This window comes from Eutrema salsugineum, unplaced genomic scaffold (assembly GCF_000478725.1).
Source record: "Eutrema salsugineum unplaced genomic scaffold, Eutsalg1_0 scaffold_1, whole genome shotgun sequence".
In the NCBI taxonomy this organism is placed as follows: domain Eukaryota; kingdom Viridiplantae; phylum Streptophyta; class Magnoliopsida; order Brassicales; family Brassicaceae; genus Eutrema; species Eutrema salsugineum.
This window is the reverse complement of record NW_006256909.1, coordinates 13,477,164-13,501,263: the sequence shown is the minus strand read 5'-3', so window position 1 is coordinate 13,501,263 and position 24,100 is coordinate 13,477,164. Positions and strand designations below refer to the sequence as shown.

The following is a 24,100-nucleotide window of genomic DNA, read 5'->3' as shown; positions in this document are numbered from 1 at the left end:
TTGACCAGCCGATAGAGTTTATCAAAAAAAAAAAGGAAAAATTGGAAATTTAAGACACAAAATAGAAGAACTTGTTCCTTTAGTACTTTTTTAGAAAAAATTGTCTCTCTAATACTTATGTTAATTGTAATCCTCTTTTGCCCCTAAAAACTAAATTTTTTCATATTAATATATTGTTTTAATTAATATTAATTAAAAATAGAAATTAAAAAAAAACAATACAATTACGAGCCCAAAAAAGATATCATCATCTTTGCCGAACATGTCCATCGTTTTCTCCGCTCTTTCTCAAGTCGATTCTCCAGAGTCCATCCTCAATTTTCATCAATCTTCTCATCCAATTGGTAACCTCTTCAATGTATTCAATATCCCTTTCGTTCAATCTATATATGTTAGGGTTTAAAATCCCAAATTGATTTTGGGTAACTTTGTATACAGTCTGAACTATATAAATAACCAGAACATAAATCAAAGAAGAACAGAAATCATAGAAGAACTTCAATGAAATCGTTAAATTGTCGTGAAAGAGAAGAAGAACAGAAAAAAAACTTCTCAAATATGTTAAAAACGTGAAACAAAAAAAGGAAAATAAAATATTTTCAAATATTTTATTTTTGTTGGATACAACCTGATCCTAGATTTTCTGTGATTCTGTTAACCGTTTGGTAGAATATGGATTCTATATTCACTAGAACGAAGACAAACCAGTAGAAGTTAAATTCTAGAAAACATAGAATATATAACAAATTCTAGAATACATATTCTACAATATGTAGAATGTAGTACAAGTTCTAGATAAAGTATTCTATAGAGAGATCTAGAAAACATACCAAATAGTAGAACATCGATTCTAGACTCGGTTGATCATATACCAAATAGTAGAAACCGAATTCTAGACTTGGTTGATCTTATACCAAATAGTAGAAAACGAATTCTATAAAACACTAGAATTATATAACACGTTTTCTAGAACATATTTATAAATATATGTATTTCCTAAAATAATGTTTTAGAATAATATTCTTTACTTTTTTGGAATTTTCGGAATTAATAACTATATATAAATATTTATTTTCGAAATTAAAAGTATTTATAAAGTTATTTTATCCAAAATTGCCAAAATTTAAAAAAGTATTAAAGAGACAAGTTCTTCCATTTTGTGTCTTAAATTTCCAATTTTCCCAAAAAAAAAAACTTTCAGTGTCTTTCGATAAAAACATTAATAAGGATAGGAGGAAGAAACCTGTCAGAATGAAATGAATTGAGTGAAATGCAGATAGGTATATTGTAGCAACATATTGAAGAGAAAGTTACCCAAAGGAGGCATTGAACATAGAGCCAAAGATTTGCATTGGAGACATATGACTACATGAAATATGGATGTCTAATCAGAAATTTTCTGAAAGTTTAATTCGGTCATATTAATCAAAAAAAATTATAAATTATAGTCGGGTAAAGTTTTATTGAAAAAAAACTTGACTCTTTTCCTTTTCATGTTAAATCCAACGAGTAGAATTGTTGGTTTTAAATGTTTAGAATTTCCAAGCTAATGTTTTGTTCTTTGTTCAATGAACAAGAGGTAGATTCTAGAGTGATATATATATATATATATATATATGTAAGAGTTCTATGGTCCAACCATCATTTCAATCATTTTTTGGCCCTTGAAAAACATATTATGTGTACATAATTTAGATCTTGGAATATATAATTCAATGTTTAGTGAGCAGTAAGACACTAATAGTCATAAGAAAAATAAAAGGCACTATTGGTTGTGGCCCTGGTCGGTCGATACGTTCATCCCCATGTAAGTGAGGAAATGATTCATATATATTTATTTATAAGAAAGTCTTATGAGTCATGGGCCTTATCTTTAATCATTCTCGGTGTTGTTAAATCTCTAACCTTTATTTTGGATATGAATTTATAATTTGAGCTACAAGATATAGCTCATAATTAGCTTTCAACTTTAGAGAACTCTCTTCTTCTTCTTCTTCTTCTTTTTTGTTTTTAACTTTTATTAAAACATAAGAGCACTTTTTTTTTGCTGGAATTCCTCAAACCAATCCTTTTTGTAATATTAGATACCTGAGAAAAATAAATTTAATTAGTATTTTAGTTAGTTGCTATGCAAATAGTGGTCAGCAATTACAGTGAGTTCGGCTGTTTCATCATGTAATCATTACAAATTGGTTCTTCTTCTTCTTTTATTACTTTCAAACTTTTTGAAGACATTTTATTTCTATTTAAACTAGGTGTTTAACTTAAAAAAAAATAAAAAAATACAAGTTTAATATAAATTCAGAAACCAAAACCAAAATGTTGACAAGAAAAACCACTATATTATAAGAATATACAATATTGATGTAGTCTAATATCAAAGTTACCAGCGTGAAAGTTTTATATCAACATATAAAATTAGTTGAACATAAATTCAAATTAGTTGAAGCTTGAATATATATTTCAAACTTCCTTTTCTGTAGTCGATCCTATGAGAGAACGATGGAATTTGAGTTGTTATCTCAGTTTCCCAAAGTAAGAAACTACCAACAGCGACAAGATACTTTTTGATAACCTATGATTTTTCGGACCCTATCATAATAGTGAGACATTTTACTCATTAAAATAAGCATTTTTTAGCAACTTGAAAGCATCTTTAGATTATAGTAGCAAAAGCATTATCGTGTCTGAAACCAGCATTTGCAATCTTTGTTTCATAAAATCTTACAAATAGTTATTGCTTGAGAAATGTGTCAAGTTAATAAGAATAAAATGATAATAATATGCAGTATTGGAGATTATTAACAACTGAACAGTCTTAATATGAAATTTCTTCAAAATCGTTCTAGTAGCTACTACAAGAAAATATACCATATTCCTACAAAAATTTATACGAAAACATTTAGTACGAATATTTTTCACCAATTTTTTAGGTTTTAGGAGAGAAGAAAGCTGTCCAAAATGTGTACATTGATCAGTTTTTTTTTTGCATATCTCCTGAGATTGGAGGTTTCCGATGCAGAGATATATTCTAAATATTGTAATTATTGATTAAATTATTTAGATAATTTTCTTTTGTTTTAGGGTTTCTCTATTGTTATAAAATAAGCTGTTTAGATTTTTTATTGAATTCAGTTTTTAATTGATCAATGAAATTGAGTTTTGTCTCTTTGTTCATTTACCTCAATGTATTTAAAAATTTTAATTTATTTGGATATTCTCAGACTAAACTAATAATCTTGTGATTTTTTAGTTTTTTTTTGGTATTTTCAGAATCAACTATAAAATAGTAACTTTAAAAAGATAAAAATATATACAATATGTTTGGTTCAGTGATGATGATGATCATAATTCATTACACGAAAATCATTCGTATACTGTTTCACAACACATTTTAGTAACTTTTATGTATGAGTCGAATTAAATTAATTTTGATAAGTGGGAATAACATAAAGATGATCTGTTATTTTAATAGGTTGTGCCCAAACGTCAAGCTTATCAGATTCATGTTGGCAAGAATGTTTCCTCTTCTCCTTTTCCACTGCATAGTTGCCTACTTTCTTCGTGCTTTCTGTTGGTTCAGTGGTTCAGAAAGTTTTATAATTGCATAGCTCGGTTGTATATTGCTGAGAAACTATTAACATTGTAATGCATTGTATTCCGAGTTAAAAGTTTTGCTTTTATTAGCAATTATAGCTACTTCGGGGCTTATTCATTTTGGTAGACAGATGCATGAAACATCGATTGGTTCATGGCATATTTTAGAGAATTCAAAAATCAACTGTCTCTAGACTTGACTGAGATAATGCTGTACAAATAAGATTTCTCTCTTTTCAACTACTTAACTCCATCGTTGAACAAGTTCAGGATACAAAAAAGTTTGTAAAAGTCGCTGATTCATTTCTTGATCTTCATTTTCACTCTAAACTTGATTATGAGTTGATTCCGGATATCTTCCCCCCTGTTTGTTCCAACATCACATTATCAAATACCTAAAACCAAAATAAACAGCAAAACAAAAAAACAAAAAAGACAAATGTTCATCAGTATCTAGATCGTATACCTAACACGTCAACTTCCTGCAGCGAAGCTTTCAGATTATCTTCCTTTTTCTTAATCTCAGCCTGGAACTGTCGTACACTGGCTAAAGTGTCTACAATGCTCTGTTCCTTGGTCTCCAGCTCAGAGCGAAACTGTCTTACACTGGTCAAAGTGTCTACAATGCTCTGTTCCTTCGTCTCAAGCTCAGAGCCAAACTGTCTTACACTGGTTATAGTGTCTATGAGGCTCTGTTTCACCTTAGCCAACTGATGTGTGACGTAGCAAGCTTGAGGGTCTCCAGGCTCAAGACGGGATTTGTGAGTGCGGCAAGAGGGTTCCCCTTCCGCAGCTGTCTTCTCAATCTCAACATGAACTTCATAAAGTCGAGCTCGCTTGTGTGTCGGAGTCTCAGTTTCAGCAGGGTCTCCTTCATGAGGAAGTGACAGGTTCAGTCTCCTCTTAGAGACACAAGTTTGCTCAGGGGTAGAAACTTTTGCAGCTTTCTGCTTATCCTGCGGATTGGAGAATAGCATGACAATTAACAATCGAGTTCCAACAAAGAGGAGAAAGACATAGCGACCAGTTTCAGTATGTTTTCAATGCTGGTTTAGGGGAGAAAGAAGCATAATTTATCCGTATACGAGACACAGGTGAGAACGCTTACTTCCTTTTTATGAGAAACAACTTCTTCCTGCTCCAAAGCATTGAATCCCCCTTCACATACTGAATCCACTACATTATTTTGCTTATCTATAGAGACGCTCGACGATTTTACTGCTTCAGTCAGATACTTTTTGACCTGACTAGGACAGCTACAGAGAAGTTGTTCTGCACACCTAGGTGATACTTGGGGAGCCTGAGGACAATAAGTGGAAAGAGTTCAACAAAAGAGCATTGGTTGCTGAAATTGAATGTGGTAGCAAACTTTTCATGTATAACCTCATCATCCTTTTCAACATAACGTGGAATTGGCGAAAGCATCTGTGGAGATATATCCATCTTCGATTGCTTATCAGCTGACTGTGCCTTGCCTGTCTTAGCTTTCTTCTTCTGGGACCTGCAAGTGGAAACAATACCTTATTCATCACAAGAATGGCAAGTTCATCTCATAACAACAAATCACATGATCAAATCTGGCTATTTCAATTCCATGTAAACATTGGAACTGAAGAAATTACGCTTACATTGTAGAGGCTTCTTGGTCACGGCCAGTCTGATTTGCTTCTTGATCCTGCTGACAGAAAATGTGAAAGCACATACAGCAGTGGGAAGAAAGAAACAGAACAGAGAAGCCAGAGATGAGTTATACAAATGCCCCACCTCTGACAATTCTGATTCATCCACAAGATATCACTTCTGTTTTTTTAAATTCAATACTTCTTGATCTCCATCCTCATAGCAAACCTGATAACCAGCATACCACAATAAAACATACTATAAAATGACCTGAATCAAATAAAAGAAATATGTACCACATAGGACTATAGGAGATTCAATGAGCTAATGGTTCACCACAAACAAATGAGACGAAGATATTAATACAGGAGCCTGATAGAATTGGCCTTACCAGATGTTTCTTTTTAGAAGAATCATATGAATGAACCACGCCTTTATAATACCTGCAGTTAGAATGCAATACTCATTTACAAGCATGGACAACAGAAATGCAAAAGGTGCTAGTCCAGCTTTGTAAATATAATTCCTAAGAAGAAAATAATGCTTACGCTTGATCCATAGGCCACCAGACTTTGATCCTCGACCCAACTAACTTTTTATCATAGTTTTGGAGATCAGATGCCTGCCATGGAATTGATTCAGAACGAATAAACTTTACATAAAGAAACTCGACCAGAGGACATGAAAGTAGTACAAAAGATACATAAGCTCCACAGAAGGGAACGAATAGATGTTCAACACGCAGCTAATATCTCCAGCATACAGAGATAATAAGCTGCAACCATGCATAGTTAACTGTTTTCCACATTCCTTTGTATGAGCAACAGTTGTTATACATGTGAAAGTACAAAAACATACTTTCTCTTTGGCTAGACTGTGTTTTCTCTTTGTGTTTCCATTAGACATTTCTTCTAACGGTTGCTTCACATCTGTCTTTGACTTCGATACTGACTTTCCAGAGGAACCGACTAGCTGAAACACAGTCAAAGGATATTTGTAACAGCACAAGGACAGGGAAGTCAGATTTGTAACTATACGGTAAGGCCAATTATATGTTTTTTACGACGACATTATTGACTCTTGACTTGCAGATTTCATCTTTAGGTGCATCAGTTTGATCAGTGGCAGAAAGTTCTGATGCCTTTTGTTTATCCTTCTGATTGGAAAATAAGAATTCAATTTACAATCTACTTAAAACGGCATGTAGAAATAAGTGAGAAATAAAAGCAATTACACAGAGAAAAAATTAAGAGCACTTATTACTTTTTTACGAGCAACAACTTCGTTCTTCTTCAAATCACTGAATGCCCATTCACCAAATGCCCATTCACATATGAAAGCCACCACATTACCATACTCATCTAAAGACACGCCCGATGATTTCACAGCTTCAGCCAGATATGTTTTGCACTTGCTAGCACAGTTAATGAGAACTTGTTCAGCCAACCTCCGTGATATTAGGGGAACCTAAGGACAAGATGTGGAAAGAGTTAAACAAAGAGCCATTTGGTTGCTGGAAAGAAGAAAGAGTAAGAACCTATCCATGTATCACCTCATCATCCTTTTTAACATAACGTAGGATTATTGAAAGCAACTCTGGAGGTATACCATCGCTTTCTTGTAAAACAAGAGTCATAATGTTCTTTATATCTAAAAATACTTCCATTGGATGATGATCCCTGGAAAGGAAATATAAATTCATCATCAGTCATTACCTCATACGTGTATTCGTGTATTGATGGATGATGAAAACAACAAACAAAAGCAATACTCAATAGACCAGTTATTACGAACACATAAAGCTAAGTAGCACAATAGAGCAGGAATCGAATGAGAAGCTTAAAGACACATCGATGAAAGTAAAACCAAATAGTTGACCAAAACAAGCACATTGAAATGACTGCTTCTCACATTAATGATCACCATATAGTTCGTCTAATGCGCAAAGTGGTAACAGCAACAATGTCAACATCCATGAATTGAGCATGGTAGAGGATACTTAAATGAAAAAACAATTCAGATATGAAAGCTAGACAGTGTTAGCATCAGAAAGACACGCTTCCAAATTGAATTTTGATTCTAGCGGATAGGAAAAGTTAGCAGCTTGTTACCTTAGAGCCTTGAATAAATGCTGGAACATCTCAATTAGAAGAGCAACATACTCAGGATCCAACATCAGAACACATACTTGGCACTTAGCCACAGTGTTAAGTATCCATATCCTTATGGTATAGGAGAGACTATTTACGTCGTCTAGATGTTCGAATGATGATACGATTAACTGCAATACCTCCTTCAAGGGAATCAAACAAAAGCTATCAGTGACCAAAGCTGCACTGCATCGTCCTCATTTGCATAATAAAACACTACAGAAAAACAAGAATGTACCCTCATCTTGTCTTCATCATATGGAGCGACCGGCGAATATATCCTCATCACCTCGGTGATGCAGGCCACTGTAGCGATTTTCACATCGAAATTAGAATGCTTGAACAGTCTTTCAGCTATTAAAGTTGTCTTCAACTGAGAGACTGCGTTCTGAATTGAGACGGTATGTGTCTTTTCCACCTCTTTAAGGCGGTTCAAAAGTTTCTACAGCCAACCAAAAAAAATGCAGATCTTTATTTGAGTTTGTACTTAATCAAATTCAATAAATGGAATAATGAAACCATTTTCATTCTTCAAGGCGAAATTTAGAGAGCCTTGAGAAGGTAAGAACAAGACTAGAAATCCACACGAACGAGAAATGGTGAAGACAAGGAGCTCACGTAGAGAAGATGAAGAAGACTCTCAACAGTGGAAGGTAATGGTCCGAGAAGCCTTTCTCCAGATTCCAGAAGCTTCGTCTCGAGCTCTTTATCAGAAGAAACCGACATTACTCCTCTTCCTTGAGTTCTCTCTCTCTCTCTCTCGCTCTGCGTTCGTATAATTTACAATATAGAAGACTTCTCCGAAACCCTAACTACGAAATCAGGGATCGGAGATTAAGCAAAGCAATGAACGAGAACTTCAACGGTCAGTGAACAACACGCTAGGGTTTTAACACTCTTTTTCTCTACTCAGTTTTACAGTTTACACAAGAAGGAAATGTGGAAACTTGCTCGGAGAAGATAATCCTCAGCGTTAAATGTAATAAAGCCATTAACTTTAATATAAAAATCCAAACTTTTTCAATTTCGCAAATCTACCTTTGCCTAAAAATGCTTAAAAAACTATCGAAATCACAACGAAGCCAGCCAAGTGTTGAAAGTTTGTAGATTTTCTATGTGAAGTCAAGTGTTGCAGATTTACCAGTGACACTAATCGATTGGTAACTCAAAAAAAGGAATTGTACCTCAAATTCCAAATTAGACCAGCCTTTCCTCTAAAAGGTTGGATAATATAATTACATTCAAAGATCAAGCTTTTCATTAATTACTTACCAAACATGAACTAAAAGACTGAGTTTATAGTAGGCTAATAATAACGAGATAATCAATTGAAGAAAACAAGCAGATCACTCTTCAGAGATTGGTCCAAGATAGTCCCCTTGAAGGCTAGCCAACGCCTGAAACTCCTTATCTACCTCCATCCACTTCGTCGCCAACACCACAAACCTAACCGTAGTCTCAACCTGAATCCTAGACATCTTCTCATTCATGAAGATCGGGTTCTCTCCGGGAACAAACTTGTAATCAAGCATCTTCGCGGAAGAGAGGTAAACGTTTTCCACCGGACCACACCTCAAGAAGACACCGTGCTTCAGAACCTTGTGCACAACACCTTGAAGTATCTCTCCTTTGAAGATCTTGAAAGTCACTCCGCTGAAAACCACCGGGAACATTATCTCACCGGTCTGCTCCCTGATTTTGCCTTCTCCGATCTTGTCCAGAGTTGTGACCGTCAAGTAGTAGCCAAGCTCCACGGTTGCTTTCTTCAAAGCAAATGCCTCTAGTAACTGTACCAGTATAGCTCTCTTCAGCATCAGCCCTTTTGCATCCATGTTTTCAGCAGGGATCATCACATTCCATGGTAACTCGACTTTGAGGAACATCTTTCAACCTTCAAAACCAAATCAGAAACAATGTCAAACAATCCACAGACCAGTGATCATATAAGAGAAAGACAAAGGAAGTAGACAATATGTTTTAGAGTTCTTCTTCGAAAGCAACATCTAAGTTTCACCAAACACCATCAGTAACACTAGATCAACACAATGCAATTACTCCCAACAGTAATTTCTGCTCAAGATAAGATCAAAGTTTCTGGCTTTTCTTAAGAATCTGGACAAAATCGCTTTTGGATTCAATGAAATCTATGCATGCACCAGAAAAGTACCAGTTCCACCAATCTACAGTTCTCAAACAGAAAATCTGAAACTGGTATTACATACTACATCTACCAAGAGGAACATTGAACTCAAGCTGTGAGCTTTTTCACTGTAAACTTTTCTCTCAGGCATTTCAACAAACAGTGAGCATGCATGGAAGTATCCAAGGGAGAATCATCAAAACTTCCATCAAGAGTTAACAATGTTAGAAGAAACAAAATACCCAAAAAGCTTTCTAGTTTGGATTTTTACGATTAAGTACCACAACCATAGTTTTTCCACATTTTCTTAAGAAGAAAACCATCGTCCAAGACAATAGGCTGAAAATGTCTGAGAAATTGGTTGAGAATTGAGCTGATTCAAGAAGCCATACCTTTGATTTAGATTCCCGAAAGAAGGAAAAGAAACGAGAATCTGTAACAGAGAGCGAGACTGGTTATGGAGAATTTACGATGCGAGAGAGAGAGAGAGACTACAGTCGTTGTCGTTATTGTGACTGAGAGAACTCAGGTGACCTCGTTTCTGGATGTTTACATGTTGATGGGCTATAAAGGCCTATTAATACTGAGACTATTCTTGGCCCATGTCTATCTTCGATGATGTAGATGCTAAATCCCAGAAGTCAAAATTTGTGGAGAAAACAGCCAAATGGTGCGGATTCGTGTTTAAGAAATTAAAGTGTGCAAAACCATACCCATGTTCCTAATTTTTTTGAAAATCCATACCCAAATTATTTAATTTTTGAGCGATTCCAACATTGACTATCATCACATTAGTCAACATACATATTTAGTTAACGGAGATTAGTCTGGTGCCACATCTGCTGCCCCGTTGTTACGGAGTTATAAAACTACATCGTTTCAAGAGGAAAAGAAATGGACTTTTGTATGAATTTTGTTTTAAGATTGAACCCAATATCAAAACGACATTATTTTGAACAAAATTTTTTAAAAAATCACGACATTTCCAAAGAACTTGTTGCGATGGTGAGAGAGAGAGTAATAGGGTTTAGTGATTACTGTTTAGTGTTGATGCAAATTGATTAAATCGAATCTTTTGGCAGAAATAGAAGGCAATTTTGAGTTTGAAGATACAAATCAATTTCTGGGTTTGTTTAAAATGTGGTAATTAAAAGATTTAGGGTTTTGATTATGGTGTAGATGTTTGAATTTTTTAATGATTTCGAATAACGGCATACATATATGTTGACTAATCAATGTTGAGATTGGCCAAAAACTAAATAGTTTGGGTATGAATTTTCAAATAATTAAGAGTACGGGTATGGATTTGCACACTTTATTTTTTCAGGCACGAATCCGCACCATTTTGGATGAGTTGAGGTAGGTACGGGCCTTTTTCCCCAAATATTATGTATAATTTTTAAGTAAAGAATCATAACGAAACGATAGACTAGATTTATTTTTGAACCAAAAATGTTGTATAAATGAGTATTGATGAATTAGATTTGTATTAATAGATAGTATGAAATTATGAATACAGATTTATCTCTTTGAGATAAATTACAAAGAGAGCGTAACGTAATTAAATCAAAAGAATCAGATCTGTAAAACTAAACCTTGAGTCTTTTTTTATAGCTTTGTTCGAAGTCTTAACCGCCATTGCATATCTCGGGATCGCTTGTTTCGCTTCTTACATTTGATCTTTGAAATGATTCTGAGCTGTTTAGAGAATCTAATTTTGACTGATTCAGTTGTTTTGACTGAGTGGTATTTTATTGTCTTGGAGCTCGCCAGCTTTGGACGTCAATGTGATACTTAGTTGATGCTGCGAATGGACTGAAACCTGTATTTGGGCCGGCTGCTGCGTCTTTGACCCAATTCTGAATGTGTTTTCAGATAGGTCGCAGTTCCTACCATACAAACTGGGAACCTAGTCCTTTGGTGCAAATTAAAGAGACCGGAGATTGCAAGAGTACCATCAGTGCTTTGCATACACTATTGAAGATTTTCCGAAAAACTAAGAGTATTGAGGACTTGCCGAGTTGTTTGTGAAAGAGAGAAAGAAAAAGCTAAGGGTAATGAGAAAGTTGTCTAAAGTTTTCTCTTCGTACGCATATATAATTATAAATAAATAAAGCCAAGGAACAGCAAAGGATAATCATAGTTTTCCATGACAAAAAATAACTGAAAGTTTTAAGCATAAATAAAAGTAAATAAATAAAAGGGCCAAGGAGGGAGCAGATCATAATTCTCCTCTATCAAATCATAGCTTTTCATTTGCAAAATTAGAGCTTTTTAGAGTTCATCATATAGGTTTGTTTCTAAGGAGTTGGCAAATTAACCTGAAACTTGAAATTCCAAGCTGATCTTCTTAACAAGATTGCAAATCAGCAATTTCTTTATCTACAGCCTCCTTCTTCTCTCTCAACTCGGCCACTCTTTTCTCTGCAACTCGGAGTCTTTCCTCCAGCTCAAGAATCTCGGCCACAAGATCTCTCTTATCATTTCTAACCTTTTCCAATTTGGTAGCTACCTCTGTCTTCCTTCTCATAAGATCCTTTACTTTATCAATCTTTCTAGCTAAATCAACAACAGCAGTAGAAGTAAGGTTCTCTTCTCTTTTCCACTTTCCTTTTTGTTCCTCCATTGTATTGGCTTGTTTTAAGCCCTTGTACATGGTCAGTAATAACAGCTCGTCAACGTCGAACCCGTGCGTCTCTAGATGGAGCAATGTCTCTAGTTGGCTTAGGGAAACGTCCGTCCCGGGAGTATGTAGTGCCTCTGATATATCGAGCCAAGTTTCCATTATAATTAACGCATAATCTTCGCGCACAATACTAGGCTTCTTGATCAGTGGGCTGAAGTGAGGACGTTGTGGTGTTCTTTTGAAGGCGTCCATTGACTCATACTCCTTCCACTTCGTTGATGTTTTCTCAAAAAGATTGGTATCTTCTTCCTCAAGCATCTTCTCGTTTGCTTTTGAACTCTCTCTGTTTTCACTTTGATTCTTCTCCATAGTCGTCGGCAGGAAACCCTAAAAATGTGTGTCTAGGGTTTTCTCTTCTTTTGATTTGTGATGAATTATGAGAATGGAATTTGTTATATACATCTACGGATTAAGGAAAAAGGAAAATAAAGAAATTATCTTCTCAAAGAAAGAAAAAAATAAAAGGAAATTAATATCTTCTAAAAAGTATTCTAAATGGATAAATAATAGAAAGGAAAATAAAAAATTTGTCATTTGTTCAAAGTTCTTCAAATATCTAATCGGTATATATGTATCTCAAAATTTCAACACCTTTGTTCATATAATTATAAGCATTTCAAACCTTACAGTAACACAGTTTGATGATCACAATGTTGATCTAAAAGAAACTACTATGTTACTAATTTACAACACAAAAGTAAAACAAATCCAAAGAGATGAGTTTTAATCTGTCTTAAACCGAAACCTTTTCGGGGAGTCTAGTATTTCCGGTTAGACTCAAACTGTCGTAGTAATCAACAAGCACTTTCCAGCCTCCAGGGCACATAAATCCATCTGGAGGGCTTTCTTTGTTCTTTGCTAATCCTCGCATCTACAAAAAAACAAACCAAATCAAGCTTTAATCAGTACTTGAATACTCTTAACACTTACTTATATCATGTACCAATTTGTCTAACAAGTTGTGTTACCTTAGTTCCAGAGATGAACAAGAAATCCTGAGCCCTGGAGGGATCAAAGAAAGCCATCTTGCCTTGTGTCTTATCGTATGCAGCAACCTAAACCGATTGAAACCAGAGATCATCAGAACTCGAAAGCTTAAATCTTTGAAGGAGGTTGAGTATGCGGCTTTTAACTATTTACATACCCTGAAAGGAAGAATGTTGAGTCGTTCGAGTCCAGGAGCCATGCTTAGAACTTTCTTCCCGTGATCAGCATCATACAGATCACGTTTCTCCACGGGATGACCCATTCCAGCTGGATCTCTACCAACAATGTAGAAGTTAGCACCGGCATTGATCCTAGCCTTAGCGTGCCATTGCACTTCCGTTGGACCAGCATAGAGCATTGGAGATGGGAATATGGAAACCACAGTCGTCTCCGGATCAAGAACACCGTCCTCTAGAACCTAATTCCAGGTCATAAAAGCCGTTTTAGCAAGAACTTAGGTTAAACACACACGCAAAAAGAGACTTTGCTTTGCATTTTTACCTTCTCGTGCTGTTTCATTCGCCAGCTTAGAGGAACATCGTCCGCTTTTGTGAAACCTCCAAGTGGGTGAAGCAGAAGGATTGGGTTTTTGTAACCCATCTCAAGAAGTCTCCGTCGAGTGTCCGTCATGAGAAGTGCGTGTCCGTTGTGAACCGGGTTCCTGAGCTGGAACGCAAAGACAGCGTCCGCGCCGCGTCTCTCCAGCTCTTTCCGGAGTTCTGATGGCGAAAGCCTGAAACGGTCAAGCCCGTCATTGTATTTGACAGGTTCAAGAACCTCAAGATCTCCACCAATGAGCCAGTTCCCGGAATTCTTTATCGCCTCTTCTACATATGGCAAGCCCGGTGCGGTCGTGCCCCAAGTTCTAGCTATCCGTTCTTCTTTGGGATGCTTGTAAATCTCAATGCTGAGGAAACAGAAACAGAACCAGAACAGTCACAGATATGCTAAAAGCAAAGCAAACAATAAAGAAACTATTCAGTGATCTTTATTTGCATTCCCAAAATGCCCAAAATGTCTCAAGCAACAACGGAACCACAAAATCTAAGCTTGATTCTCCGATCCTATTGGAACTTTCAGTTTCAAGCCATTCAATTGATTTGAAGACATAATGAGATCAATGAAGCATGAAACAGAGTCTTTGGGATGAGGATTCAGAAACAAGAACAGTCACAGATATGTTAAAACCTAAAGAAACTATTCAGTGATGTTTATATGCAAAGTTTGATTCCCAAAATGCTCAAAATCTCTCAAGCAACAACGAAACTACAAAACCTAAGCTTGATTCTTCGATCCTATGGAACTTTCAAACCTAATGAGATCAATGAAGCATGAAACAGAATCTTTGGGATGTTTCTAAATCCCAATGCTGAGGAAACAGAGACAAAATCAGTCACAGATACGTTAAAAGCAAACCACAAAGAAACTATTCTGTGATCTATATATGCAAATATTGATTCCCAAAATGCTCAAAATCTCTCAGGAAACAACGAAGCTACAAAACCTAAGCTTGATTCTTCGATCCTATGGAACTTTCAAACCTAATAAGATCAATGAATCAGGAAACAGAAACATACTCGCTGAGGATGGCGATGGGATTATCATCGGAATCAACGAGCGCGACTCGTTTCGACTCGGCTATGAGGGCTTTCTGCTCATCGTCGATGGCGAGAACGATAGGCACAGACATGTTGACAACGGATCCGTCATCGAGACGAATCAAATTGAAATGAAGGGTTTGGAGAAACTCAGATTCCCTCATAAATCCACGGAGAGGACTTGCCCAGCCTTCGCTCAACACGTGCATCCACTGTAAATCGATCGCCGTCAGTTTAACTCTCGGCAAATCCGCCGCCTCGTGCTTCTTCTCCCGCCGTCGCGGCTCCGGCACGACGAGCTCCACCAGTTTTCCGCCGTCGGGCTCGATTAGCCCAGCTCGTGCCCGGAGGGATTTTAGGGTGCTACTACCTCTCGAGCTCGAGGGGAATGAAACCGACGCGGTCGCGAAATCGGATTTGTGGGATTTGGCGAGAGGTTGAGATAGGAAATGGGTTGTTTTGGGGAAGACGGTAAACATTGAAGCCATTGAAATAGAATCGAAATAAAACAACGAAGGAATTTGAAGAGCTGCTTCAAGCTTCTTTAATGGAGATCAGAGTGTTGATTACTTTGCCAATTCAATTTTTTTGGAGTGGAAGAAGAAGTGAGTATGCTTTTATAGACCAAAATGCGATTAGTTTAAAATTTAAATGTACCTGGACAGTTGTTCTTTTCTTTAATAAATAAATAACGTTAAAGTATCCTTCAATTTTTTTTTGGTGATCATAAATAATTTTTCGTAATTTTTTCTTTAATGCACAGCAACTCATTAGATTTGAACCACAATTTAATGTGAAAACTAGATTCTAACCATGTGCATCTGCACGGGAATATTTTTTATTGTTTAACGAATTTTGTAATATAATTTATGTTTTTGAGTTTAGATATAATTATTTTTATAAATATATTTTTTAATAAGTGAAAATATTGATTATTGTGTTTAAATATATTTTTATAGTATTAAAATTAATTATGATTATAAAAATATAATTTTAACCCATCCGCTAATATTAATTCAAAATAAATTATTATAAAAACATAATTCTAACTTTTCCTTTCATATTACAGTATAATATAAATATTTGTTAAAAGTTTGAGATGTATTAATAATATTATTTAGCATTATAGTTTTCTAAAATTTAATCAACGAAAGGAGTGTACAACTGGTTTTTCAAACCACATTTTAGTGTATGCAATAATTTTTAATATTTTATGTTTTTATTTTGTATGAAAAATATATTTTCGATATACATGTATAATTCAAAATTAGTGATTTTAGTTACCAAAATATTTTTAGTTCTATGAATTATAAATAATATATTTTTAATATTTAAATTATACATTTGAATTTTATCTATTATTTTATTATTAATTTGTAAATAAATCATAATCGTAAATATATTATATAAGCAACATAAATATCATATCATTTACATCATTATAAATATTTTATATTTCAAATATGACCATTATTTTTCATATGTGAATTATTTTTTTTTCAAAAATTCTACATATTTTTGATAAAAATGTTTAATAGTATAGAAATTATTTAAATTAGAATCTTTAAATCAAATCTAAATTAATATCTGATTTATTATTTTTAATCAAATCAAATCAAATCTAAATTACCTATATTTAAGGAACTCTAAAAATATTTAAATTAATAACTAATTTTCGAAATTAAATATAAATAATTATTAAAATTATTTTTAAACACTTAAAAAAAATTAGGAGTGTTTGGAAGCAAATACTAAATGTGCTTCTGTTTTAATATAATAGATATATTTTTGATATACATGTATAATTCAAAATTAGTGATTTTAGTTACCAAAATATTTTTAACCCCGTTTTTATATATATTTTTAGTTCTATAAATTTTAAAAAATATATTTTTAATATTTAAATTATACATTTGAATTTTATCTATTATTTTATTATTAATTTGTAAATAAATCATAATCGTAAATATATTATAAATATCATATCATTTACATCATTATAAATATTTTATATTTCAAATATGGCCATTATTTTTCATATGTGAATTATTTTTTTTCAAAAATTCTACATATTTTTGATAAAAATGTTTAATAGTATAGAAATTATTTAAATTAGAATCTTTAAATCAAATCTAAATTAATATCTGATTTATTATTTTTAATCAAATCAAATCAAATCAAATCTAAATTACCTATATTTAAGGAACTCTAAAAATATTTAAATTAATAACTAATTTTCGAAATTAAATATAAATAATTATTAAAATTATTTTTAAACACTTAAAAAAAATTAAGAGTGTTTGGAAGCAAGTACTAAATATGCTTCTGTTTTAATATAATAGATAAGTCAATTGCCAATTTGATATCCAAAGTTGAGCTTCATATACGATCTTCCAATCTTTGAGTTACCTCAATAATTTCTTTCCATTTGTTTGGACCATAATGTGTATTCTCCAACTCTTTTGATCCAATCCACTTCCAAACAGTTGATAGATAGAGAAGACCAAAAAAAAAGGAACAAAGATATGCTAATCTATTATATATTTTGTAAAACATATATGATTGATAGAAGATGAATTTCTAAAATTCTTAAAACTATAGAAATGGCTGAAGACGAATTATAATTACGTAAAACATATTGATAAGGCCGAGGACGAATTCTTAACTATATACAAATATTAAATCAAATTGAAAAATAAAATCTATATACAAATAGAAATTATGTTCTTCTTGCATTATGGAAAACAAAGCATGAATCTCCAAATACAAAAAAAAACTTACAAACTGAGCACTCAAATATTTCAAATCGGAAAAAAAAAATCAAAGCAGCCACAAACATGAATAACCTAAAACGAAATTAAGAGAAAGAAATATTACAAAGGGGCGGACGTACTGAACGTCCAACGAGATCATATGCCCCTATTTTTTTTTATTTTTTAAAATAATTTAAGTAAATTTCATCAAAATAATTTAAATTTAGTAATAAAAAAGAAAAAGTTATTTTTAATTAATTTTTTTTCTGTTTATAAAATTATGTCTCCAACTATATTATTTTTTAGGTCTGTCATTGATTATGATAAAAATTTGTTAGCTCGATAGAAAACAATGTAAGAACACAAATCTCTGTTTAGCAATCACGGACGTTCAATAGTTTTTCAAAAACATGTTCTTTATCTATTTTTCATTAATGTGTTTTCTTTTTTTATATACATTTTGATTGGTACAAATTTTTTACTTAAAACATAATTACTATTTAAAAGATTTAGTTAAGATTGGGTTAGACATTATCACATCAAAATAGAGTAATTAAAAAAGATCTAGAAACACAAAACTATACTCAGCATATTTGTTTTCTCTATTTCTGTCTACACTTTCAAACACTTCCAATTTTTTTTAAAAAAAAAACTTTTAAATAGTTTTAAAATTATCTTAATTTATTATAATATTATTTTAAAAACAATTTTTATATATATAAATTTAATTCTAAAAATTAGATATAAAATTAGATAACTAAAGATTTCTTTGAATATAAGTTACATTTAATTTAAAATTTAAACTATTTTGTTGTTAATTAATTTTGAAAAATAGATATTAATTTAAATTACTTTAAACTTTCTTAATTATAGATTAGGTTTAATTTAACACTTTAAAAAATACAATAAAGTATTGTTAATCATATTTAATCAGACTAAAATTTTACATATATAAAAAACAGATAAATATTAATATTATATGGTAATTTAATGGGTCAGGTTATTTTTATAATTTTGGTTTTATGCGGATTAAGTTATCAAAACATGCAAGATTTTAAAATAAATATTATTTCAAAATTAGTAAATATTTATATTATATAATAATATGAATGGGCGGGTTAGAATTATGATTTTATAATCAATGTTCTTTTCGGATTAATAGAATAAGTGAGTTAGAAATATGTTTTTATGATAACGGTTATTTTTCGATTAAATAATGATCCAGTTAGAATTATGTTTTTATGATCGTAGTCATAATAATACTAAAAAATTAATTTTTTAAAAAATATATCTAAACATAAAAATAAGTTTTTGTCATTTATTAAAAAATTATATCTATAAAGAAAATATAAATTACATTACAAATTTGGATTAAAAAAAATTCGTACAAATGCACGTGGTAAAATCTAATAATGTTTCAAAATCATCTGTAACACTTAAAGAGAAACTAAATTTTTATCTATTTGAAAGACAACACAAAATTTATTTATTTTGAAAAAAAAATAAGAATTTTAAGTCATGATCGATGCTCTACAGTCGAACTTCGAGGTTCTAACGATGAATTTAGAATCACGTGAAGGTGTGACATCACCAATATTTATTTTATCCCCTAATTGTTTTTCATTATATAAATAGATAATAGTATTTCTGGTTCTGGTTTCGGCCTTTGTGAAGGCAATGTCATAAAATAAGCTCAAGAAAAGTGCGTCTATTTTGTTAAACTTTAATCTAATCACACTTGGTGGACTCGTTATGGAGCTCATCACTTTTGACCTGACTTTAACCTTGACCTGGGAGGCTGCAGCCTGCAGCTACCAGGAGACTATATATTTGTTTTTGTTTTTTGTTTCTTTTTTGACGGCAAAAAAAAAACATAGATAATGTCGCAGTTGTGTCAGTTTATTGGTGGGTTAGGGCTCACATTGAACATGTGCAAATAAGAATTTAGAGGGTCGACCTACCCTCATATTTAATTATAGCGACAATTAAATAACAGAAAGTAGGTAATAAACAATAGTAATATTGATTTGTTTAAAGATGCAATTATATTTTAGATTACAGTTTACAGTATCCTGTTGATAACGGATAGTTTTTTTTTTTACCGTGATAAGATAATATGACAGATAATTTTACAACAAATTTTATTTTATTTTCAACCAAAGGCATTCTGATAAATGCAGTCAAGGCGTTAAGAAAATCAACTGTTTTAGTATAGTTTTTATATGTTTGTTTACTTTTAGGATTTTTGTTGTGACATTAATTTAAAGGTTTTCGTTTTTTTTGTTTGAAGTGTATAGAAATGGTATTTTGCAAGCTAAAACAAAAAAAAACTCTTTCGTGATATTTTTTTCTAAAAAATAATATCATCAAAGATGTAACTATAAAAAAATACGAAGCTGATGAAAGGTCAGTTAATTTTATGGGCCATTAACAGAGCTTGTCACAACCCATCAGTGGCTAAGCAAGACTTAGTAAAACTAACCGGTTGTTTTTGGCATAAATGACAGTTTACTAGCAGTAATTTAACTTTGAAGAGGGTGATAAACTTTTAAGTCACAAGCGGCCACAATAATTTTCAGAGCTTGTTATACAAAAGCTGACCTTGTGATTATGTAAATGTAATAAAGATTTCATCTTAACTTGTCAGCTTAAACTTGTCATCTTAACTTGAAAGCTTTCACTAAGGTATCATACGTTTGTAAACTGAAAAAAAAAAAACTACTTGAACTAAGAAAACAGAGAAAGTAAAACAAAAAAAAGTTATGGTAACACCAAAGGCGAGGGTTTTAACAAGTTTATGTTTCGATTAGTTCTTATTTGAATCCACTATAATCACAATTTTTATACCAAGTTTTATACAAACAAAGTTTTTCGCTCTCTGTTAACTCGAAGTCTAAAAGCTTTTCTGTTTCTCTCTTGTCCATTCTTATTATCCTTTAAACGTGTGGGCTTATAGGCCTCAGGGTCTTATTGGTCGGTCTTGCTGAAATTATTAGGGACTATGATGTAAATATAGTTAAGCTTATAATATTATGTGTAATTATACTTAAGTAGATTAGGGTATTGGGGCTACGACTTGTATATAAGGAACCTTATGATGTGAATAAGAAACTAAGGGATTCAAGCCACGTTATTCTCTCTTTAACATGGTAGCAGAACCAAAAAGGTCCTAAAAACAAACCTAAACGGCGATAACGAAGAGAGAAGACGAAGCTTATCAAGTGGGAAAGGGAAGTGATGACTGACGAAACAAGCAAAAGTGGAGAAGATAAAGCGGAACTATCTCCGTTTTACTTGCATCCATCCGATGGACCAGGGAATATCATCACTACGGTGCAACTAAAGGGTGAGAACTATGAAGATTGGGCAAAGCATGTGCGGAACGCCTTGCGAACGAAGCGAAAAACAGGGTTTATTGACGGGACTATCGAGAAGCCTACGACGGCTAAGGGTCTCGAACAATGGGGAGTTGTGCACTCGATGTTGGTGGCATGGCTGATGAATACCATCGAACCAACTTTGAGAACTTCTGTCTCGATGGTGGAAGATGCACAAGAACTTTGGGAAGATTTGCAGTTGACGTTCTCGGCAGGGAACGGGCCTAGGGTTAGCGAACAACGAGCTGATATCGCTAACTGTCGCCAGAATAGAGATCCTGTCATGGTTTACTATGGCAGATTGAAAAAGATGTGGGATGAATTGAACGTCTACAAGCCTTTACGGACTTGTAGTTGTGGGGAATTGGCAAAGCAACTAGCTGATGATCGTGATGAAGAGAGGACTAATACGTTCTTCACGGGGTTGGATTCGGCTTGCTTTGGGACTGTGAGATCATCCATCATTAGTATCGATCCACTACCCAAGCTTGCGGTCGTCTATCAGCGAATTGTTCGCGAGGAGAGACAACAAACCATGCAACGCAATCGCGAGGTGACGAGTGAAGCGGTAGGGTTTTCAGCTCAGCTTGGAAGACAAGCAAAGGAGAAACCAACACCTCCGTCTCAGATACGTGATAAAGACGTGACATGTACATACTGTAATAAGTATGGACATGCACAAGCTGACTGTTTTCAACTTATCGGGTATCCAGAATGGTTCGGTGAGAGAGGTGGCAGAGGAAGTGGAGCTCGTGGGAGATCTGGTAGAGGAGGAGGGGTAGCAGGCCGATATGGGAGAGGAGGTGGACGTGCAAATGCAAATGCTGCTTCGGTGCACCCACCAGCTCAGGCCAATGCTGCACGGCGTGATGAGTATGATCGAGGAGCGTTACCACAGTTAAGTGACGAGCAGTGGACATCCTTAATGACGTTCATGAACTCACGAAAAGCAGACAACAGTGACAAGTTACAGGGTAAGGAGCAAGGTACCGAATTTATTATAGACACTGGTGCATCGCACCATATGACATGGAACTTGGCGTTATTACGTAACGTACTCGATATCGTACCATGCACGATTGGTCTACCAGATGGTGATTCTGCAGTGGCAACAAAACAAGGAGATTTATGTTTAGGAGGAGATTTATGGATATATGGAGTGTTGTATTCAGCGGATCTCACTTGCTCTTTGATCTCTGTAGCCAAACTTCTAAAAGCTATAAAGGGTTCGATTACATTCACTGATGAAATGTGTATTTTGCAGGACCGTACCTCGCAGACGCTGATTGGAGCGGGTGAAGAGTGGGGGGGGGGGTCTACGTGTTCAGAGGTGTGCTTGGTCCGAAGAGCCACAAGGTCGTGGGTTCAGATTTGCAGAAGTTGTGGCATCAACGTCTAGGCCATCCCTCAACTCGTGTTTTATCCTATTTACCTAGTTCTTTAGATATTGGGAAGCATGTTAGTTCTGATTCAGTTTGTGACATTTGTTTGAGGGCAAAACAAACTCGTGATTATTTTCCTGAAAGTTCGAATAAATCAGTTGGTATTTTTGATTTGGTTCATTGTGATATATGTGGAGCTTATCGAACACTCTCCACCACCGGGATTTACCTTCCAATAAGAGAGCACTGGGATGTCGATGGGTGTTTACTGTAAAGTTTCGTTCGACGGGCGAAGTGGAACGTTACAAAGCACGCCTGGTGGTGTTTGGTAATAGGCAAAAGGAGGGTATTGATTATGACGAGACGTTCGCTCCAGTCGTCAAGATGACAACGGTGAGAATGTTCCTTAATTCAAAACTGGGAAGTCCATCAAATGGATGTACATAATGCATTCTTACATGGGGACCTTAAGGAGGAAGTGTATATGAAGTTGCCTCCGGGGTTCTCTCCTTCGACTAAGACAAAAGTGTGCAAGCTAAAGAAGTCCTTGTATGGGTTACGTCAATCTCCGAGGTGCTGGTTTGCAAAACTAACAGCTGCGTTACGGAGTTATGGATTTGTCCAATCATACTCTGATTACTCGCTTTTTACATTGCGACGGGGAACCAGCTCGCTGTACGTTTTGATTTACGTTGATGATTTGCTAATTGGTGGGAACGACAGTGATATGATCGCAAAGTTCAAAGGGTATTTGAGTAAGTGTTTCCACATGAAAGATCTTGGACCACTTAAATACTTCTTGGGTATCGAAGTGTCACGTTCACCAGAAGGTTTTTATTTGTCACAACGTAAATATTCATTGGACATCATTTCTGAATGTGGACTTTTGGGTGGCAGACCGGTTGCCACTCCGATGGAACAGAATCACAAACTTAGTGAACCGGATGGGTTACTTTACAGCAATCCAGGGAGATATAGACGGCTTGTCGGACGATTAGTGTATCTTACGCATACACGTCCGGAGCTCGCTTACGCGGTGCATATTCTGGCACAACATATGCAACAGCCACGGGGTAAACATTGGGACGCTGCGAGTCGGGTAGTGCGATACTTAAAGAGTTGTCCCGGACAAGGTATTCTGTTGAGCGCGACATCGGACCTGCAGATACATGGATATTGTGATTCAGATTGGGCTACATGTCCGGTTTCACGACGATCTTTGACCGGTTTTGTGATTCTCATTGGTGGCTCGCCTGTGGCTTGGAAAACAAAGAAGCAAGAAACAGTTTCATGCTCATCAACGGAGGCGGAGTATCGGGCTATGGGTTATACGACGCGAGAGCTCCAATGGGATAAAGCTCTTCTCACGGGGTTTGGAGTTTCTCATTCTATGCCAATGAAGTTGTCGTGTGATAACAAGTCAGCTTTAAACATCGCTGCCAATCCGGTATTTCATGAACGTACGAAGCACTTTGAAGTCGACTGCCACTTTATACGTGATGAAATACAAAAGGGAGTCTTAGCTACATCTCATGTTCGAACACATGAGCAGCTAGCGGATATTTTTACCAAAGCTTTGGGTTCTCAACAGTTTGCTTATCTTCGTTCCAAGATGGGCATTCAGGATCTTCATGCTCCATCTTGAGGGGGAGTATTAGGGACTATAATGTAAATATAGTTAAGCTTATAATATTATGTGTAATTATACTTAAGTAGATTAGGGTATTGGGGCTACGACTTGTATATAAGGAACCTTATGATGTGAATAAGAAACTAAGGGATTCAAGCCACGTTATTCTCTCTTTAACAG

General features: G+C 34.5%; 4 protein-coding genes across 4 annotated transcripts; all 4 read right to left on the bottom strand.

Annotated features, from left to right (window-relative positions):
* Positions 1 to 3,897: 3,897 nt before the first annotated feature.
* LOC18028757 lies at positions 3,898 to 8,255 on the bottom strand. Its single transcript, XM_024149806.1, has 13 exons — positions 7,986 to 8,255; positions 7,606 to 7,809; positions 7,329 to 7,510; positions 6,770 to 6,896; positions 6,481 to 6,684; positions 6,076 to 6,189; positions 5,766 to 5,839; positions 5,609 to 5,660; positions 5,226 to 5,272; positions 4,981 to 5,098; positions 4,706 to 4,897; positions 4,064 to 4,553; positions 3,898 to 3,961 (listed from the first exon to the last, which is right to left on the bottom strand). The coding sequence occupies exons 1-13, from the start codon at positions 8,091 to 8,093 to the stop codon at positions 3,933 to 3,935; spliced, it is 1,941 nt and encodes a 646-aa protein (XP_024005574.1). The 5' UTR covers positions 8,094 to 8,255; the 3' UTR covers positions 3,898 to 3,932.
* Positions 8,256 to 8,626: 371 nt separating this feature from the next.
* Positions 8,627 to 10,039, bottom strand: LOC18028756 (DNA-directed RNA polymerase V subunit 7). Its single transcript, XM_006414603.2, has 2 exons — positions 9,900 to 10,039; positions 8,627 to 9,258 (listed from the first exon to the last, which is right to left on the bottom strand). The coding sequence occupies exon 2, from the start codon at positions 9,248 to 9,250 to the stop codon at positions 8,714 to 8,716; it is 537 nt and encodes a 178-aa protein (XP_006414666.1). The 5' UTR covers positions 9,251 to 9,258; positions 9,900 to 10,039; the 3' UTR covers positions 8,627 to 8,713.
* A 1,818-nt stretch (positions 10,040 to 11,857) lies between these two features.
* On the bottom strand, positions 11,858 to 12,502 carry LOC112082003 (DUF724 domain-containing protein 5-like). The gene has a single exon (XM_024149084.1). It carries the CDS (start codon positions 12,500 to 12,502, stop codon positions 11,858 to 11,860), a length of 645 nt encoding a protein of 214 aa, XP_024004852.1.
* A 261-nt stretch (positions 12,503 to 12,763) lies between these two features.
* LOC18028755 (ATP-sulfurylase 3, chloroplastic) lies at positions 12,764 to 15,373 on the bottom strand. The gene is made up of 5 exons (XM_006414602.2): positions 14,758 to 15,373; positions 13,682 to 14,087; positions 13,338 to 13,598; positions 13,162 to 13,248; positions 12,764 to 13,064 (listed from the first exon to the last, which is right to left on the bottom strand). The coding sequence occupies exons 1-5, from the start codon at positions 15,264 to 15,266 to the stop codon at positions 12,927 to 12,929; spliced, it is 1,401 nt and encodes a 466-aa protein (XP_006414665.1). The 5' UTR covers positions 15,267 to 15,373; the 3' UTR covers positions 12,764 to 12,926.
* Positions 15,374 to 24,100: the final 8,727 nt, after the last annotated feature.

Coding starts and splice junctions, on each gene's coding strand:
- LOC18028755 (XM_006414602.2), bottom strand. CDS start 15,266: ATGGCTTCAATGTTTACCGTCTTCCCCAAAACAACCCATTTCCTATCT. Junction 13,599..13,681: donor GAATGAAACAGCACGAGAAG/GTAAAAATGCAA, acceptor ACCTGGAATTAG/GTTCTAGAGGACGGTGTTCT. Junction 13,249..13,337: donor TCAACATTCTTCCTTTCAGG/GTATGTAAATAG, acceptor CAATCGGTTTAG/GTTGCTGCATACGATAAGAC.
- LOC18028756 (XM_006414603.2), bottom strand. CDS start 9,250: ATGTTCCTCAAAGTCGAGTTACCATGGAATGTGATGATCCCTGCTGAA.
- LOC112082003 (XM_024149084.1), bottom strand. CDS start 12,502: ATGGAGAAGAATCAAAGTGAAAACAGAGAGAGTTCAAAAGCAAACGAG.
- LOC18028757 (XM_024149806.1), bottom strand. CDS start 8,093: ATGTCGGTTTCTTCTGATAAAGAGCTCGAGACGAAGCTTCTGGAATCT. Junction 6,897..7,328: donor CATTTATTCAAGGCTCTAAG/GTAACAAGCTGC, acceptor TTTCCTTTCCAG/GGATCATCATCCAATGGAAG. Junction 6,685..6,769: donor ATGTTAAAAAGGATGATGAG/GTGATACATGGA, acceptor TCTTGTCCTTAG/GTTCCCCTAATATCACGGAG.